Source organism: Panthera tigris, chromosome D4 (assembly GCF_018350195.1).
Source record: "Panthera tigris isolate Pti1 chromosome D4, P.tigris_Pti1_mat1.1, whole genome shotgun sequence".
NCBI classification, from domain to species: domain Eukaryota; kingdom Metazoa; phylum Chordata; class Mammalia; order Carnivora; family Felidae; genus Panthera; species Panthera tigris.
In genome coordinates, this window is record NC_056672.1 from 57,174,927 (window position 1) to 57,194,151 (window position 19,225).

General features: G+C 48.9%; 3 protein-coding genes across 4 annotated transcripts in view; all 3 read left to right on the forward strand.

Moving 5' to 3' along the window:
- The window catches only part of TMEM8B (transmembrane protein 8B), a 69,058-nt gene extending 55,210 nt beyond the window's left edge, over positions 1–13,848 (forward strand). For both annotated transcript variants that reach the window (XR_006210439.1, XR_006210440.1), the window contains one exon: positions 13,767–13,848. The gene's annotated coding sequence lies outside the window, so the exon portion shown is untranslated. The remainder of the gene's footprint in view (positions 1–13,766) is intronic.
- Positions 8,889–13,831, forward strand: HRCT1 (histidine rich carboxyl terminus 1). The gene is made up of 2 exons (XM_042963950.1): positions 8,889–9,809; positions 13,767–13,831. Exon 1 carries the CDS (start codon positions 8,905–8,907, stop codon positions 9,244–9,246), a length of 342 nt encoding a protein of 113 aa, XP_042819884.1. The 5' UTR covers positions 8,889–8,904; the 3' UTR covers positions 9,247–9,809; positions 13,767–13,831.
- Positions 13,849–14,084: 236 nt separating the features above from the next.
- On the forward strand, positions 14,085–15,251 carry SPAAR (small regulatory polypeptide of amino acid response). Its single transcript, XM_042963951.1, has one exon. It carries the CDS (start codon positions 14,085–14,087, stop codon positions 14,310–14,312), a length of 228 nt encoding a protein of 75 aa, XP_042819885.1. The 3' UTR covers positions 14,313–15,251.
- Positions 15,252–19,225: the final 3,974 nt, after the last annotated feature.

Below are 19,225 nucleotides of genomic sequence, written 5' to 3' on the forward strand. Positions count from 1 at the left end.
CTGGTAACCTCACCACTCAGAGAGAAGCACTGTTAACATCACATTGTATAGCTCTCCAGACTTGTCTGTGCATATATTTAGGGTTACAACGCAAACATTCCCAGCGCTAACTGCCCTATACGCACAGATAAGGTCACATTTTTATGTTCCCAGATTTTGTAGACTGTATTTTCCTTTCAAGTAATGTCAGTGTTTCCATATACTCATCTCTAACCCCATCTTCCCACAGTCTCACCACTTATTTTTGGAACTCCCTGGGGGCTACCTCACATATTTCATACTTCATTCCTCTGTCTCTTTTCTGTCTCTTTTCTCTTTTCCATCACCACGTGGGGCCAGAAGAGACCAGTATTCCCCTGGCCCTGGATATCACGGCTCCCATCTACCTTAGAGCTTCAAACCTCTGCTACTCGGCTGTCATGTGTGGAAGTGGGTAGCTTTCTACAATGTGGGGGACCTCCGTGGCCTGGGTCCTCAGCTTGATTCCTGATTCAATAGGTTGAAAGGGGGAGAAAAAGGAACTTAGAAAACCTTCTCCAAAAAATGGCTTGACTTACAAGGAAAAGGGCCATTTTGAATGTCAAAGATTGCCCATTAATTCCTTTTCTTTGTATTCTTTCTGTAATAATTCAGATTCTTCTTCATACAGATACCCTGGGCTTCCTAGGAAGAAGCTCACATATTTCCTTCCTCAGCAGAATGTTTCATTTCTTCCTTGCCCCACCATTAGTATTCTTGCTTAATTTATTCCTTTTTAAAAAATGTTTTGTTTATTTTTGAGAGAGAGAGAGACAGAGTACAAATGAGGGAGGGACAGAGAGAGAGGGACACACAGAATCTGAAGGAGGCTCTAAGCTCTGAGCTGTCAGCCCAGAGCCGGACGTGGGGCTCGAATTCGTGAACTGCGAGATCATGACCTGAGCCAAAGTCGAACCCTTAACCAACTGAGCTACCCAGGTGTCCCTGTATTTTTATTTTTAAATAATCTTATTTATTAACCTCTTATTTGTGAATAGTTTTTAGCAATCATTTAAATTTTCTAGGTATGCAATTATATAATTCATGATCTCTGCCTTTTATTTTATGCTCTTTTTAAAATTTATTTTATTTTATTTTTTAAATGTTTATTTATTTTTGAGAGAGAGAGAGAGCAGGGGAGGGGCAAAGGACCTGAGGCTCCTGCCTCTGTGCTGACAGCAGAGAGCCCCATGTGGGGCTTAAACTCATGAATCATGAGATCATGACCTGAGCCAAAGTCAGACGCTTAACCAACTGAGCCACCCAGGCACCCTTATGCTCTTTTTTTTTAAATAAAATGTTTATTTATTTATTTTGAGGGAGAGAGAGTGTGTGAGTAGGGGGAGGGGCAGAGAGAGAGGGAGAGAGAATCCCAAGCTGGCTTCGTGCTGTCAGCACAGAGCCTACACGGGGCTTGATCTTATGAACCAACTGGGAGATCATGACCTGAGCCAAAATCAAGAGTCAGACGCTGAACTGACTGAGCCACCCAGATGTTTCTCTTACCACTTTTACTTAACACAGTTAAAAAAGAGCATAGGAGCACCTGGGTGGCTCAGTCAGTTCAGCAGCGTCCCACTCTTGATTTTTGGCTCAGGTCATGATCTCATGGTTGGTTCATGAGATTGAGTTCCAAGTTGGACTCCATGCTGTGTATGGAGCCTGATTAAGATTCTCTCCCTCCCTCTCCCTTTGCTCCTCCCCTGCCTGTGTGTGTGTATGCTCTCTCTTTCTCTCAAAATAATAATAAATAGATACAAATAAATTAAAAATAAAGGTAATTTTTTTTAAAGTGGTGAGTGTGAACATTCTTTTTTTATTTTATTTTATTTTATTTTATTTTATTTTATTTATTTATTTTTCAATATATGAAATTTATTGTCAAATTGGTTTCCATACAACACCCAGTGCTCATCCCAAAAGGTGCCCTCCTCAATACCCATCACCCCCCTCCCTCCCACCCCCCATCAACCCTCAGTTTGTGAGTGTGAACATTCTTAATTATTCCTGATTTTCATGAGAACATCTGTGTTTTTTTTTTTTTTACCAACAGTCATGATGTTGGCTACTGGTTTGAGATATTTTTCTTTTTAATCATATTAAGAGAGTATCCTTCTAATACTACACTTCTATTTTTTTGTTCATTTGTATATTTATCAGGAATGAATAGTGAATTTTATCAAATGTCTTTCTGCCATCTATTGAGGTGATTGTATGGTTTTACTCCTTTTACACTATTTATATAATTAATTACAACAATAGATTTCTAAAAATATCAAACCACCCTCACATTCCTAGAATAAACTGTATTTGCTTATGGAGTATTAGTCTTTCAGTATTCTGCTAGGGATACAAACATGGTATTCATTTTTTAGAATTTTGATATTTGTCTATAGTGTTTTCATGCTATAGTTGTCAGGGTTGGTATCAGGATTATTAAAAAAATTTTTTTAATGTTTATTTATTTTTGAGAGAGAGAGAGACAGAGTGTTGAGTGGGGGAGAGGCAGAGAGAGAGGGAGACACAGAAGCAGAAGCAGGCTCCAGGTCCTGAGCTGTTAGCACAGAGCCTGACGTGGGGCTCAAACTCATGAGCTGTGAGATCATGACCTGAGTCGAAGTTGGACGTTCAACTGACTGAGCCACCCAGGCGCCCCTGGTATCAGGATTATTATGCTAGTTTTATAAAGTAAATTTTTTTTTTTCAAAATGAGCTGGCTCTTTTCTTTCTTTCTTTCTTTCTTTCTTTTTTTAATTTTTTAATGTTTATTTATTTTTGAGACAGAGAGAGACACAGCATGATCAGGGAAGGGGCAGAGAGAGAGAGGGAGACACAGAATCCGAAACAGGCTCCAGGCTCTGAGCTGTCAGCACCGAGCCCAACGCGGGGCTCGAACTCACGAACCGTGAGATCATGACCTGAGCCGAAGTCGGACGCCCAACCGACTGAGCCACCCAGGCGCCCCTAAAGTAAATTTTATAGATTAAAAAAGGAAAGTTTCTTTCTCTATTCTTTGAGACAGTTTGAACAGCTCCTGTTATTTGTAGGATCATTTTTTTTATTAAATTTTTTTTAATGTTTATTTATTTTTGAGAGAGAGAGAGAGAGAGAGAGAGAGCCAGAGTGTGAGAAAGGGAGGGGGCAGGGAGAGAGAGGGAGACACCGAATCAGAAGCAGGCTCCAGGCTCTGAGCTGTCAGCACAGAGCCCAACGTGGGGCTCGAACTCACAAACCATGAGATCATGACCTGCGGCAAAGTCGGACACTTAACTGAGCCACCCAGGCGCCCCTCCTTTTCCTTTTTTAAAATAGACTATTTTTTTTAGAGCAGTTTTAGGTGTACAGCAAAACTGAGTGGAATGTACAGAAATCTCCCACATACTTCCTGTCTCCACATATGCACAGACTTCACCACTGTCAACATTTGGCACCATGGTGGTACATTTGTTATAATCAATGAACCTGCATCCATATATCAGAGTCACCCAAAGTACATAGTCTACATTAGGGTTAACTCTTGGTGTTGTACATTGTAAGGGCTTTCCTGATGTATAATGACATGTACCCACCAGGATAGTGCCTGCGAAATAGTTTCACTGCCCTAAACACTGGCAATGGCACTGTTGCCTCTGTGCTCCGCCTATTCATTCCTCTCTCCTCTCTAGCTGCTGGCAGCCACTGATTCTTTTGTCTCCATAGTTTGGCCTTTTCCAGAATATCATATAGTTGGAATCATACAGTATGTGGCCTTTTCAGATTGTCTTCTTTCTCTTACTAAAATGCATTTAAGATTTCCTCCGTGTCTTTTAATGGCTTGATAGCTTATTTCTTCTTAGTGCTGAATAATAGTCCACTGTTTCAATATACCTTAGTTTACTTATTCATTCACCTACTGAAGGACATCTTGGTTGCTTCTAAGTTTTGGCAATTAAGAATAAAGTTGCTGGGGTGCCTGGGTGGCTCAGTCAGCCAAGCATCCAACTTCATATCAGATCATGATCTTATAGTTTGTGGGTTTGAGTCCTGTGTCGGGCTCTGAGCTGTCTCAGAGCCTGCAGCCGCCTTCAGATTCTGTGTCTCCATCTCTCTCTCTGCCCCTCCACCTGCTTGTGCTCTCTCTCGAAAATAAATAAACACAAAAAAAAGAATAAAGCTGCTATAAACATCTGTATGCAGGTTTTGTGTGAACATAAGTTTTAAATTACTTTGTGTTAATACCAAGAGGTGTGATTGCTGGATCATATGGTAGCATGTGTTTAGTTTTGTAAGAAACTGCCAGACTATTTACATAATGACTGTAACATTTGAGTTCCTTTATATATATTTTTTACATCACATTTTTAATGTCAAAATTTCACCTGGGTGTACCTAGATGGCTTGCTCTGGCTTCTTCAAATAGTCTGCCTAGTACTCAGGGTAACTTTTCATCTAAAGATGGAATTCTTCAGCTCAGGGAAGTTTTTTTTTAAGTTTATTTATCTTGAGATGGGATGGGGGGAGGGACGGAGAGAGAGGGAGAGAGAGAGAATCCCAAGAAGGCTCTGCACTGTCAGCACAGAGTTCGACGCAGGGCTCATACTCATGAACTGTGAGAACATGACCTGAGCCAAAATCAAGAGTTGGATGCTTAACCAACTGAGCCACCCAGGTGCCCTTCTTTATTTCTTTAATGATCATTTCTCCATGGGCTCTGTTCTCTACTTCTAGAATGTCTGCTATATAAGCATATTTGATTTCCTGGCCATTTCTTCCCTCTCTTTCTCTCTTTATTCCTTTTTTTCCCCTGAGACTTATGAGGATGGTTCTCAAAGCAATCTTTCCTGATTTGATTTTTAATCTGAGAGTAAATTTCCTGCTTTGAGTATTTTCCCAAATTCATGTATGGATTGGCTTTTGAATATTATTTAGAATATAAATTTTGGGATTTTACTATTTCTCCATTTTTTAGATTCTAGTAACCTTGGTAATAAGGTACAATACTTGATATCTTTTTTCATATATCTAGCAATTTTCTCTATTTGCTCACTTTATTTATTCATTTATTTTTAAAGTTTATTTATTTTGAGAGAGAGAGTGCGCATACATGTGAGTGGGGCAGGGGCAGAGAGAGAGGAAGAGAGAGAATCCCAAGCAGGCTCTGCACTATTAGTGAGACATAGGGCTTGATCCCCACAAACTGTGAGATCATGACCTGAGCCAAAATCAAGAGTCGGATGCTTGTCTGACTGAGCCACCCAGGTGACCCTATTTGCTTGCTTTAAAGAGGGACCTAGACTGATGTTTGTTTGGTATTGTAATTGAAATAGTTCTATAAAAATTCTGTAGCTTATTTTCAAGCATGTTGGTGTAAGGCAAATGGAGAAAGAAGAAAAAAGAGCCTGGTTGTTTATGATTTAGTTTTTTAGATTGGGGTTGGGGGTGGTCTACTTGACCATGATTAGGGCAGGGAGAGCTCCTGAGAAGAGGAGAAAGGTTTGCTGCTGTTCTTGGCAACTTCTTTTCAGTATTTACTAAGGCCACCCACGGTTAGGCAGAGGAGTATCTCCCTTCTCTAACTGGCACGAGCAAGCCAAGTTAGGAACATGCTGGCCAATATCCCTGCTTTTTGTGCAGAACAAAAGATGAGCTGAGTCTTGGCCTTTCTTCTGAGAGCAGCCACTCGTGCAATACCTAAAGTCACTCAACTTGTTTTTTGCCAGTGCCCACCTCACCCTCATTCCTAGTCTTGGCTGTCTATCATAGGTCTTAGGGGAGGCTCTGCTGGGGCATAACCTTCATTACCTCCCAGAGACACCCTTCCTTAGTCAGTGCCTCCATCAATATGGTTTCATTTGTACTATATCTTGTGGAAATTCCTTAAAATTTCCAGACCAGAATCTGGAACAGAGAGGAGTTAAGTAAATGGATTCAAATTATGATCTATAAACAAAGATCAGAATACAAAACTGATTTTTTTACAGTTTCACCACTAGGTGGTGCTACCAAGCGCTGAAAACAATGGTTGCTCTCTTGGGACAGCCAAGAACCACTTGTATCTTGTACACACAGGAGTTTGTGAGCTTGTATGGAACTTGTATGCACTCATGCATATGTGCATGAATATGTGCCTGAGTATGTGTACACACACAATTCTCGGTGCATGAGTTTACCTACAGAGCAATTTACAAGGGTGCACAGATATGTGAGTGAATGCATAAATCTGTGCACTCTGGAAAGAATGGGCATGAAGCTAAATGATAGGAACTCCAAAAGGCTGATCTTTCAGCTGTATAGTCTGAAACTCCAGTCCCTCAGCTAAGAAGGTAGCTTGTGCGGGGTGCAGAAGTCCAAACCCCATGAAAGAAATACAACCATAGTGCTACACAAGAGCTTTTCTGACACAGTCTCACGTTCCTCTAAAGCCATCAGCCCTGCAAACCCTTGTGTTCAGTTGGGACTCCAAGAAGGTCTCAGTTACTTCTGCAGTCCCAGAGGACTGTGGTCTCTATACCTTCCCCCGAGTGCTCAGCATCTAATCAAACACCCACTCTGGGATCCTATCTTCTGTCCAGATGGGAAGTGACCCTGCACTTAAGAAAACAAATGTCACGTGTGTGTGTGAGAGAGTGAGGGAGGGAGGGAGGGAGAGAGAGAGAAAGAGAGAGAGAGATAGAGAGGTGGGGAGTTCAGATTCATTCACATCTGTATAGCCCTTTTCCGGTTATCTCTGTAGAAGATCACCAGCTGATCTCAGACTCTCACTCTGGATGCCCCCCTCACTCTAGGAATAGTGCTGTCTTGATTACCTGCTGTACAGAATAGCCCACAAAGCTGGGAAAACTTAAGCAAGTCCCTTCCCTTCTCTGGCCTCAATTTCTCTAACTCTCAGTGAGGGCTGGGTCTGGGTGATTCCAAGAGTGCTTTGTGCTGACTGAAGCTCTGCATGTCTGCAGTTTGCAGGGTCCTGCCCCATCTGTGGCTGGTGTGGAGTGGGAATCTCCTTAGAGAAGGAGAAAGTTCTGTTGCCTTCCTCCTCCTCCTTCCAGCAGACTTCCTTCCTTAATAGGCCCTGAGGGAAGGCAGCTGGGCCCCCAGGGCCCTGGAAGCCACAGGAAGGAGCTCTCACTCCAGCATCATTAAAAGTTGAATTGGCTTTCACTCTGAGGGCAAAAGCCCCAGGACTCATTAGACCTGCTGCCCCCTGAGCCCAATTTGGTTGAAGGGAATGTTTGACGTTTTCATCCAGAGAGGGTTTTCACTAAGGGTTTGAGGCCTCCCTGAGAGAGCTCATCTCATTGAGGTCTGAGAGGGAAAGTCCCCGGAGGTCACCTTTTGCCTTGGAACTTTTCCAGAGGAGGAACCGGGCTGGGTCAGGGGACGGGCTTGTGTAAGGTCACACAGAGGCTGGCTGCTGAAAACACTCCTCCAGGTGGTAGAGAGATGAGCACACAGCAGGGAAGGATAGAAACGGTGGGGGCGCTCACTGTGGAGGGTCCCTGGACATCTGTGGTCTCATAGGGTGAGACAGAGAGCCTCATGTGAAAAGGAGCTTTGAGGACAGCTTGACAAACCCACAGCAGAAAGGGCTCCCCAGGGAGATAGCGGGTGCCCAGCCCTGAGGCACGTGAGCCAAATGGACAGTACTTGTTTAGGATGAACAGAGGGGATTTGGGACCAGGAGGGGTAGGGGAGTCTGCGGCTGTTCAGGTCCGGCCTGCTCTGTAAATTCTCCACCAGTAAGGAATGGTATGTCACTTCTGCTGCTCAGAAGGTATGGGACGGAGCCAGAAGCCTGCCATTTATGGCCAGTCAAGACTGTTGAATGGGGAACCAGGAGGCTGGGATGGCGCCTGGCCTTTCTGAGCTCAGCAGCCCCCTCCCTGCCTCCTGCAGCATGGGTAACTCCCAGATTGGGCACCGAGGACCTAGAGACAGCGTCTGGCTCTCTCAATGATGAATCTGCCCGCAGTGCCTCACTGAGCTCTGGAAGTACAGGACAATTCATTGCACAGGGCCTGCCCCTGTCCTGGAGGACTCCAGCAGCAGGACAGAGAGCCAGAGGCGCTCAAATGCTGAGGTCTCCCCAGCCCAAACTCCACTGCGATATTGATGGCAAACATGTGTCAGGGACTGGTTTAAGTGCTTTATAATCTTAACTGCTCAAATCCTTAGAAAACCATATGTATGGGGGAAGGTACTCTTTTTCTTTCTTTTCTTTTTTAATTTGAGAGAGAGAGAGAGAGTGCAAGAGAACATAAGCAGGAGAGAGGGGCAGAGGGAGAGAGAGTCTCAAGCAGACTCCACACTCAGCACAGAGCCTGACTTGGGGCTCAATCCCATGACCCTGGGATCATGACCTGGGCCAAAGGCAAGAGCCTCAACCGACCGAGCCGCTCAGGTGCCCCAGAAAGTTACTCTTATTAGCCATTTTACAGATGAGGAAACGGAGGCACAAAGAGGTCAAGTAACTTGTGTATAGTCATAGAACTAGTGCGTTGTGTTGTTCCAGAACCTATGTTCTTACTTGCTATGCTGTCCTGTCTAAAAGAGGAGGGAGCGGAGGCCAGGGAGGGGAAGGGGCCGGTTTGGTCGCTTGGCCAGGTGACAGGCATGGGGGGGCCGGGACCTCTTGTCTCAGCCTCAGGGTTCTTCCTTCCACAGCCCCTCCTGACAGTTCCTCTGTCCCCACCCAGCCTCCCCATGGACCTCCCCAGAGTTAACAGTCGCCTGGCCTCTTACTTGGCGGGCAGCTCCAGCCCAAAGAGGCGGCACCCACATTCCCTGGCTGCTCTCCAGACCGCAGGAGCTGAGGCAACAAAGTCCAGTGAGTGTGAGGGCTGAGCAGAGGCCGCCGAAGGGGAGGCAGCAGCAGGGAGCTGCCGAGAGGAACGACTGTCCAGCTTCCAGATGCTAGGCCTCCTGGGAAGCACGACCCTCGCGGGCTTGATCACAGGCATTGCCGTGGCTCTTCTGCTCTTGGTGCTGCTGCTGGCCACCTGCCTGTACCACGGACAGCGGGACCATGATGTGGAGAGGAACCGCCCGGCCGCGAGGAGAAACCGAGTCCGGTGGGCCCAGCCTTGGCTCCTCCCGGGCCGGGGCCACCCGGGGCACGCTCACTGTTTCCGTCATCCTGGCCACGTGTCTCACACGCACCACGTGGGCCTCCACCACCATCGCCTCCACCGACACCTCTACCACCAAGCCCACCACCAAGCCCACCTCCATGCCCACCGAGGCCACCACTGACGCCTGTGAATGGCAGCCACTGCTTGCCCTCCCGTGGACCCCCATGCTCCTGTGCAGAAGGGCGCCTCTCTGTGGTAAACACTGAGTACTGTGCCCTGGGTCCTGCTTGGCTTCTTTTGCATACTACCACCCCCCCCCCCCCCCCCAGGGTACTATAAGGAGAGAAGCGAGGAGCACAGGGGTGGCCCTGCGCACACTGGAAGATAACAAGTTGAGAGCAGAGATGGTCCTTTGGGGATGGACCCTGCCTGTGACTGTAACTCCCAGGGGACACCAGTGCATGTGGATGCACAGAGGATGTACCGTGCTCTCTGAAGTGCTGTCCTCTGATTTACTCAGGCCCTGGCCAGGGGCGTAGCTGGGAGGGGACAGCAATGCTTGTGTTTGGAGAAGACAGTATGAGGCTGCAAGGTCAATTCACTGGTGCCTTAATACAAGAAAATAAAAACTACGAGGAAGCTTTTGTGAAGAGGCTCTTGATCGTACAGCTCGAGTGGGAGAGAAGGATCGAGCCGCCAGGCATGTGTCTGCAATGCCCTGGGAACATCCTTCTCTGATGAGAAGTGAGTGCCTGGCACGGGCAGCTTCTGCCTGCTGCTTGAGGGCTGGCCGTGCCCTGGGGGAAACTGGGCAGGCCCTGTGGTTCTCCAAGGGCAGTAGGAGAGAAAAGCTTGGGGCCTAAGCTCTGAGGGAGGACGTGGGGTTTGCACGCAGCCCTGCCTAGAGAGGGCTCTCTGTGTACCAGGGGGGCTTTGGGCTTCTGTGGGACAGTCCAGGGGCTCAGAGAAGAGGGGTGAGGCCACCCAGGCTGGTCACCAAGGGCTCTTTCTCCAGTGCTCTTTCCAGTGCATCTCCAGGGCAGACTGAACCCTGGGACCTGCAGAAGCCCCAGTCTGTGAGCTGTGTTGAATTCAGTGTGTCCTTGATAACTCGATCAGGGTTTCTTATCCAAGCCTTGAGGCTCCAGCTCCCGGACCCACTGGTGCCTGTGTATAGCAGAGGGGCTGGGAGGTTCTTTAAACTGGAGGAGGTGGTGCTGGGTGGCCTTGGGAGAGTGCTTGTCTCCCCAGGATCTCAGTTTCCTCTTCCCTAAAATGGATCGATAGCAGAGACCTCTTCTTGCCAAAGTCTGGAGGCATGTTCCACATACCCCATGAATAGCTGGCACAATTCCACAGGGAGGAAGGAAATCTTGTCCTGAGGCCTTCAGCCTGGGCTTGGGTGGGAAGCAGAGAGAGGAGAGCCTTAGGGGCCAGGAGAGGTGGTGGGGAGGGGCTCGAGAACGGGCCAGAAAGTCAGGGGCCTGGTGACTCATTGGAACAGAACATCCTGTTTCTTTTCTAGTTCCTGGTGGATTCTCTGTGAGGGTTGGAGGTGTAAGGGGGAGAGGGAGGCAAATCCACACTGACAGCCGTGCTAGGTTTCTGGGCTGGGAAAGTAGGTCACGGGTCACCACGTACTGCTGATTTTATCTCTGCAGTGTCCTTCAAATCTGCCTCCCCTCCAGCATTCCCGAGTCTGTCCTAGCTTGTCCTCCCCCGACCCCGCCAATCTGGACTCCTGCCCACGTCCAGCCCTGTCCCTTTTTGAAGCATCTCTGCACCGTGGCCTGTAGGATCTGCCGAAACTCCTTTATAGCCCTAGAGGTGAAGTCCCTGCCTCCTGGTTGGTTATTAAAGGCCCCTGATCTGGTCCCTGTCCCTTGCTCCTTTTGTCCTATCCACACTGCTCTGGTCATTGGCCCCAGAAAACACCTCGTACTTTCCCCTCTCTGTGTCTTTGCCCAAGAAGAATTTGTTGCTCCCTCCTATGGGTTTCCAATTTGTTATTCATATTTATTTTTATATTTCTGGTGGAACACTGAACACATCTGTCTCTTCCCCAGAGATTTATGGCAGGATTCAAGGGCCCCTGCCCTCATGCATCTAAGAAACTTTGAGGGCTCCCTGCCCCCAGTGCAGAACCAGCCCACACAACAGATGCTCAGGAAAAATTCTCAGAACGTCATGCTCTCTGGGAAAGTAAATATGATCAGAATAACCGCTGCCAGAAGTTTGGGGCTTGAGGGACACCAAGTATGGCAGTAGGACCTTGAGGGGATTAGGCCTCTGAGCTCCTGGGGCCCTTGCTGAGGGGGCCTGTGCTCCCCCTCCATCCCCAGTGTTGGGGGCCTGAAAAGTGGGAAACATTTAACAGATGGACATGGGTGGGCCTGCTGGCTTGGACGTCCCCTCTCCTCCCTCATCTCTTTATGTAGCCCTGTGTCAGTCTCGGATGGCCTGCCTTTCCTAAATGTGGCCTGGAGTCTCTGGGGGAGCTCTATTCTCTCTGCTTTAGGATGTCTGCCATCATCTTTGCCCTTCTAATGTAAGGGAAAGTAAGGGATGTGTCTTTTTCTGATCAGTTGATGATGGTGGCTGTGGGCGACACATATGTATCTAAATGGTAGTTATCTTGGGAAGTCCCACGGCATCTGGGGTCCATGGTCAGGGGCTGTATATCACAGGATTACAATAGTCACAAGAAGAGGAGAAGATACCCAGAAAAAAAGCCCTTAGCACAAACGTCTCTGAGCAGTAGTAAACATGTATGGCTGTCTTGATCTTTCCAACTCGCCTGATAATGCTGCTGCCACTTAAATCACGGGACAGGGCTGTTGGGGGATAGTTGAAGGCAAGGACCCTGAACTGAGTGGGCATTGTGGTGAAAGTAAGTGCACCCTGTCCATCTTCATCAAGGATGGCTCCTTGTGCCCTGGGCTTGAGATGCCCTGTTGGTCATTCCATGTTGCAGACTGCGGGTGTGACATCATATGCAACCCTGAGGAGCCTTCGCAGCAGACTGGACCTGTCCTCACAATATCCCTGGGGCCCTCTCATTGCGCCACACAGCCTGTGTTCAACTATTGAATGTCTGTTGTCAGAATGGATCAGAAGGCCTAGTTTACTGGCGAATCAGAGAAGGGGCCCCAATCTCAGAAACAGATAAGGAAACCCATCCAAGGCAGAAGACAAGAAGGCTGAGCAATTGTCCTTTATTCCAGTTTTAAAATGCTGAAAAACACACATCTACAATGGGTGGCCTCCAACTACATGCGTCCACAAAGAACAGGCAAACGAGAATTCAAAGAAACAAATAATTCAGTTTGAAACCGGATTCCTCTGGTGCCCTCTGTCTCCTGAACTGGCGAGTTGATTTTGGTGATTCAGTCTGAAACCATGTGCCCCAGACTGGCGCATCGTGTTTCCTTTCTGCTCTGGCTGCCCTACTTAACACAAATAATCTGAGGTGTCCAGGTTTGCCATGGGCCCGGCTTGCCCAATGCTGTTCATGCAGAGGAAGAGCCCGGAGCTCATCCTGGAAAAGGGAAGAGTGAGAACATGACAGGCCTCATTTAGTCCAAATAGTTGCTCTCTCATCCTGCACTTAGCAACTTCCTAAAACTGGTACTAAAGAAAATTCACTGGGGCCTTGGAGAACTCTCAAGAAACCCTGTGCCTGGTACCTGGAAGCATTGTTCCTCACTGCTCTGTTTCTCAGAGTTTGGGTCAAGTGGGACCGGCAATCCAGCCTCCTTTCTGGAAGTGGGGTCGTCTCAGGCGGTTAGCTGTGGAAGAGCCGGGACCGGGTGGCGGTCAGGAGGCAGCCCTTCTGGCAGACTTCCTGGGTGGCCTGGCCCGGCTGGCCCCTCACCCGGATGGGCTAAGTGGAGAGCCTGCCTCGTCGGGCTGCAATGGTGTGGGTGTGTGGGGGGGGGTGGGGTAAGTGCAGTCACGGAGGGGGCAGGCAGCTGTGCAGGTCCTGGGCCCACACTCACAATTGGAGGAAGGAATCCAGGAAGTTCTCAGAGCTGCTCAGACATCTCGGAGCCTTGTCCCAAGCAGGACCAAGGCTGCAGCGCCCAGGGATGAGTGTGCCGTGGCCTGGCCCCTGGGGTAGCCCCCAGGTCAGGAGGCCATGGCACCACTGCCGGCTCTGTCGCTTGGAGAAGCCCAGGGTAAGTTTTCACAGCATCCGAGTGTGAGCAGGCAGCAAGGAGGGTTGGGGAGTGGGGAGGCCATGCAGAAGACGGCTTCTCCTGGAACAGGAACCACAGGGTGAAGGAGCCCCATAGTGAATCACTGAAGGGGTTTGGATCCTGCCCTATCTAGAAAGCGCTCTCCCACCCCATGCAGAAAAGGATGCCAAGTGAAAGGGACCACAGCCCCCTGCCAAAGGCCCCATGGCCCTTGTGGCGACCTGGCAGTGCCTCCGCCCCGACCTGGCACAGAGCCTTCCTCCCCACCTGCGTTCCTGCCCCTGCTCAGGTCCAGGAGCTCAGGAGGCATCGGATAGGCTGATTCAAGGACTGGCCCAAGGTTCTTCTAGGGGCGGAGCCCAGGCTCATCCGGGGTCCCCAGGAGGCGGAGTATCTTGACTTTTGTCTGAGAAGACAAACTCTCTTGAAATCTGTAGGCGTCACCAGGGGGCAGGGTTGGCAATGTTCCCTCTGAGCGAAGTCTTCTGTTCCTTCTTTCCAGCCCCTCCAAGTCCAGGAAGTCTTGTGCTCACATCTTTCAGGACAGCTCTTCTTCCAGAAGTCGCCAGCGGAGTTGACCACGGTTCTTGGAATCCAGACCAGAGGCTTAGAAAACAATAACAGAGACCCACCGAGGTCTGAGTAGCACCATGCGGGGTGCCCCATGGCCCAGAAGGGCCGTGACCCAGGGCCTCAGGCCAGCATCCGCTTAGGAGACCACAAGGAGAGCGGCTGGAAGGGCAAAGTGCCTGCCACCACCAAGGGCACCCTGTTTTGGATGGGGAGCTAGGGCTCAGCCGGTCATCTGCCACGTGGAGCCATGGAAACAGCAGTGATCGGAGTGGTGGCCGTGCTGTTTGTGGTCACCGTAGCCATCACCTGCATCCTGTGCTGCTTCAGCTGTGACTCAAGGACCCAGGATCCTCAGGGGGGCCCCGGCCACAGCTTTACAGTGGCCACGTTTTGCCAGGAGGCTTCTTTCTTCACGGGGCCAGGTCACCATGCCCAACCAGTGGTGGGTGCCCGGGACTTCTGGACCTTCATGTGAGGCCTGACAGTCCCCAGGATTTGTTCTGCTGGTGGGTCAGATTCACTTGTCACCCAGCGAGCCTTCCCCGGTGTCCTACTCCTCCAATGCTGCATTCCTGTCCTTCCCTGCCTCTATTCTGCAAGCTCCCCGTCCCATCCCATCTCACTTTGCTGTGCCCTCCAGCCTGGGAGATCCGCAGCGGTGGGGCCAGACGGAATTCAGCTTGGACCCCTGAGAGCTCAGCCGGACCCTTCCCACAGGATGGGGCTTAGGAGAGGCCTGAAGAGTGACTGCTGGGCAGTGTCAGATTGCACGGTGAGCCAGCTCTTCTGATTTACATGGGGGACTGAGATGTCACTGGAATTTATTGTAAACAGAGTGCTGGTTCACTCAGGTTACCCCGGGATGCCTGTGACACTGGTTCTCTTGCCACCAGAAGAAACAGTGAGCTCAAGTAGACATTTTTATGTTTTTATCTCCCTTCTGATTGAGTCATTTTGTTACTTGCAAGTGCACATTGCAAAGAACCTGATGCCGAGAATTGTCTCCTGCCAGTTGCCTGAATCAGCCCTGAGATCCTGAAACCAAAGGGCTGCTTCCTGGGAACACATGATTTATTTTATGATTGAAAATGTATACCCCTTCATAGACGTCTCAAGAATCAACAGAAAAGAATCAAGGTCAAGAATCAAGAGGAAAAAGAAAGTCATAGCAAGTACAAGATGTTTTCTTAACAGCAACGCCAGAAAGACTTTGAAACATACTTTGAGACTTTCTTACTATATTCTTATAGGTCACTTCTATTCTCAGAGAATGTAAGTGACTTCCATCACTTAGGAATGATAGAAAAATCATGAGCTTCAAGATAATTCCAAATACGTTAAAATGTTGTGTTACATTGAGAGCATGTAACAAAGCTCTTGTTTTCATCACAAATAAAGACATGCTCAGTTTTCATTAATAGAAAATCTGTTTTCTCTGTAGCAGGAAATGAAGGCTGTGCCAGGTTTAGAATATGGTTTGAAGGACGCAAACTTCTGGCTCTCCTGGCTCATATGTCTCCATCCTGCCTTGAATGGATGCCTCTCCTAGGACCTGCTTATTGAGGAGGGAAAAACTGACCCTGACAGGGGTCTGGCCTCTACGGGTACCTAGACAGGCCATCTTGGCCTTGTGGCTGCCGCAGGAAGGGCTCTCAGAGAGAGGCTTGGGGCTGTAGAGGTGCAGAGGGGGAAGGGGCCAGGGGGAGAGGCTGGTGGAGAGGGATGGAGCAGGGGAGCACGGGGAAGGGAGAGGCACTGACTGCCCAGGAACGGGAGCTCCTGGGAAGCTTGTCTTGGTCACTCTGGACCTGAAAGACCCCAAGCAGGGTCTTCGTAGATGCACGTGGAAGGAAACCGGCTGCAAAGAGGACCCAGAGACTGAGTGAAGGGAACTGTTGCAGGTTGTGTTCTCCTCAAATGAACACGGAGACAAAGTTTGGGGTTTATAGGGATCATTATCCATGAGGGGAAGGAGGAGAGTGCAGGATTAGATAGAGGAAAAGGTCAAATTATGAGGCAGGACCTTGATATGTGCCTCCTACCTCTGCTCAGTCTCTGAGTGCTAGCGGCCCCCCTTCCCTGTCCCCTAAGGTTCAGCCTCAGGCAGAGCAGCCCTGCAGCTGAGGCTGCCCCTGAATACTTCCTTGAGGGGGTCCTGGGTGGTGCGTCTCCAAAGAGCTCAGTAGGGACCTGTTCTCAGAGGTTCCCAGGTATGAGAGATGTGCAAGCATGTCTAGACACAAAGATATACCTGGGCATGGAAGCTCCAGGTGGGCAGAGACAGCAGTGCAAGGCCTGGGAAGGGAGAAAGAGTAAGCCTTGGTCTCTCTCTGCCCTCCAGCAAAGTAAGCTCTGTTCCAGATCAGGTGCCTTTCAGCTGGACCCAGGTATCAAGACCCCAGGCCCAGAGCTCTGTCCCTGTGCTCATGGTCACAACCTCGCTGGGTCAGTGGAAGGAGGGTCTGCAGGCTGCAATCACATGACTCTGAAAACAAAGCAACGGTAGGAAGCTTGACCTCACTCTGCAGGTGAGGGGCATCATATCAAGCCCTGAGTTTTCCTCATTTGTTCACTTGCTAATCTACCCACCTATCTAACCACTATCCATCCATCCGTTCATCCATCCATCCATCCACCCACCCACCCCTCCATCTACTCACTGAGTCTTCCTCCCTCACTTACTCATGCATGTGCTCATTCATTCTGTCACTTGTTCTCTTATTTAGTCATTCACTCCTCTATTCAATAAGCACTGGCTGAGCACGAACTGTGTGCCAGGCCGTGCCCAGGGAACATGGGGGTCAATGAAACATGGTCCCAGCACTTGGTGAACTTCCAATTTACTGATCTGGGCAAGGCTGCAAATAACACAATTGGGGGCTCAGGGGAGGGAGAGCGGGGAGACCCAGGGAAACCTGGGAGGAGGGGCCCTTGAGCTAGACTTGCAGAAAAGAGGGCACTTCAACAAGGAGAATTTGGGAGATGGTGTTCAGGGGGAGCAGCACGAGTGGACATTCAGAGAGCTCGTGGGGGCAGGGAGTAGGCAGTTCGGGCGGGAGGAGGTGAGGCCGGATGACAGAAGCACTTCTTGTCACACCTGACCAGCACGTTTCTGGGTAACAGAGGACAAAGGCAACAAAGAGGCAGCCTTGCTTGTCAGGCTGGGCAGGTACGGTCTTTCCTACTGTGTGCTTGTGCGCACACCGCCCACCCTCCCCCCCCCCCCCCGCCAGCATTGCAATCTGCTGTTACTACAGAGGAGCAGCGGGTCCGGCAGTAGGATCTAGAGAGAGAAGGGCTTTAGAGACTCTGGGCAAGGCCAGCTTCGAGTGGAGCCGGGCTCGAGGGTGTGGGAGAAGCTGTCCCAGAGATCAGGGAGTTTGAGAAGAGAAGGCAGTCAAGGCCAACCACTGTGGAGCAGGCTGATGAGGAGGAGCTAAAGAAGGGACAGCAGGGTGGGGAGCACATGGGGTAGAGAAGCAGGGAGTAGGGTTACCATATTTAGCAAGTAAAAATGCAGGACATCCAGTCAATTTTAATTTCAGATAGACAAAAAAAAAAAATAGCATAAGTATGTCCCATGCAATATTTGGGACATACTTATACTAAAACATTATTTGTTGTTTGGCAGTTTATTTCAACTGGTGTCCTGTATTTTATCTGGCAAGGGAGAAAGTGGTTCTCAGGGAGGGTGAGTCACCTGGTTGAAAGAACTGTTTGGGGTGGGGGTGGGGCGGCTGGCAACCGTGAGCACAGAGAAGAGACCTTGGATTTTGCAACATGAGGGTTGATAGTGACCTTGGTGAGAACAGTTTGAGTGGAGTGAAGGGAGCAGCTTGCACAGTGATGTGTGTGTGTGTGTGTGTGTGTGTGTGTAAGGGCAGTTGAATCAGTGGGAACTGAGGAAGGGGAGGTCACAGTTGAAGATAATTTGAAGGGAAGAAGAGCGATATATTTCTTTATTTTTATATTTTATATTTTATTTTCTAAAATTTACATCCAAGTTAGTTAGCATATAGTGCAACAATGATCTCAGGAGTAGATTCCTTAGTGCCCCTTACCCGATTAGCCCATCCCCCCTCCCACAACCCCTCCAGTAACCCTCAGTTTGTTCTCCATATTTATGAGTCTCTTCTGTTTTGTCCCCCTCCCTGTTTTTATATTATTTTTGTTTCCCTTCCCTTATGTTCCTCTGTTTTGTCTCTTAAAGTCCTCATATGAGTGAAGTCATATGATTTTTGCCTTTCTCTGACTAATTTCACTTAGCATAATACCCTCCAGTTCCATCCACGTAGTTGCAAATGGCAAGATTTCATTCTTTTTGATTGCCAGGTAATACTCCATTGTGTATATATATACCACATCTTCTTTATCCATTCATTCATCGATGGACATTTGGGCTTTTTCCATACTCTGGCTATTGTTGATAGTGCTGCTGTAAACATGGGGGTGCATGTGTCCCTTCGAACCAGCACACCTGGTATCTCATGGGTAAATGCCTAGTAGTGCAATTGCTGGGTCATAGGGTAGTTCTATTTTTAGTTTTTTGAGGAACCTCCATACTGTTTTCCAGACTGGCTGCACCAGCTTGCATTCCCACCAGCAATGCAAAAGAGATCCTCTTTCTCTGTATCCTCACCAACATCTGTTGTTGCCCGAGTTGTTAATGCTGACCATTCTGACAGGTATGAGGTGGTATCTCATTGTGGTTTTGATTTGTATTTATTTCCCTGATGATGAGTGATGTTGAGCATTTTTTCATGTGTCGGTTGGCCATCTGGATGTCTTCTTTGGAGAAGTGTCTATTCATGTCTTTTGCCCATTTCTTCACTGGATTATTTGTTTTTTGGATGTTGAGTTTGAGAAGTTCTTTATAGATTTTGGATACGAACCCTTTATCTGATATGTCATTTGCAAATATCTTCTCCCATTCTGTTGGTTGCCTTTTAGTTTTGCTGAAAGAGTGATATATTTTGACCAGAGTGGCAGCACCCTGAGGGAGAGCTGATTATTAATTTTGGGAATGGGCGGGAGGTTGAGCAGGAGCTGAGCAAGGAAGATCGGACAGGGAGACACTAACTGCACACCGGCAAGGACAAGACCCACAGAAGGAGTCCCCAGGGTGGGCCTGGGAGTGGGAGCTCAGGAAGGGGGTCAGAGGGTCCAGGGCTGGGTGGTGGGGTATGGGGATGAGATGAAGGCTGCCTGCTTTGCCTGGGGTGGGGGAGGGGAGAAGGGAGTTGAGCCAGTTGTGCCAGATGGTCTGTTTTCTCAGCGAAGCGAAGCGGGAGCATCTGCTCAAAGATGAGTATAGGGTAGCTGGGAGTAAGGACAGTGTGGCATGATGACCCGGAAAAGGGAGGAGCAGCTCCTACAGTCCTCCCTGCG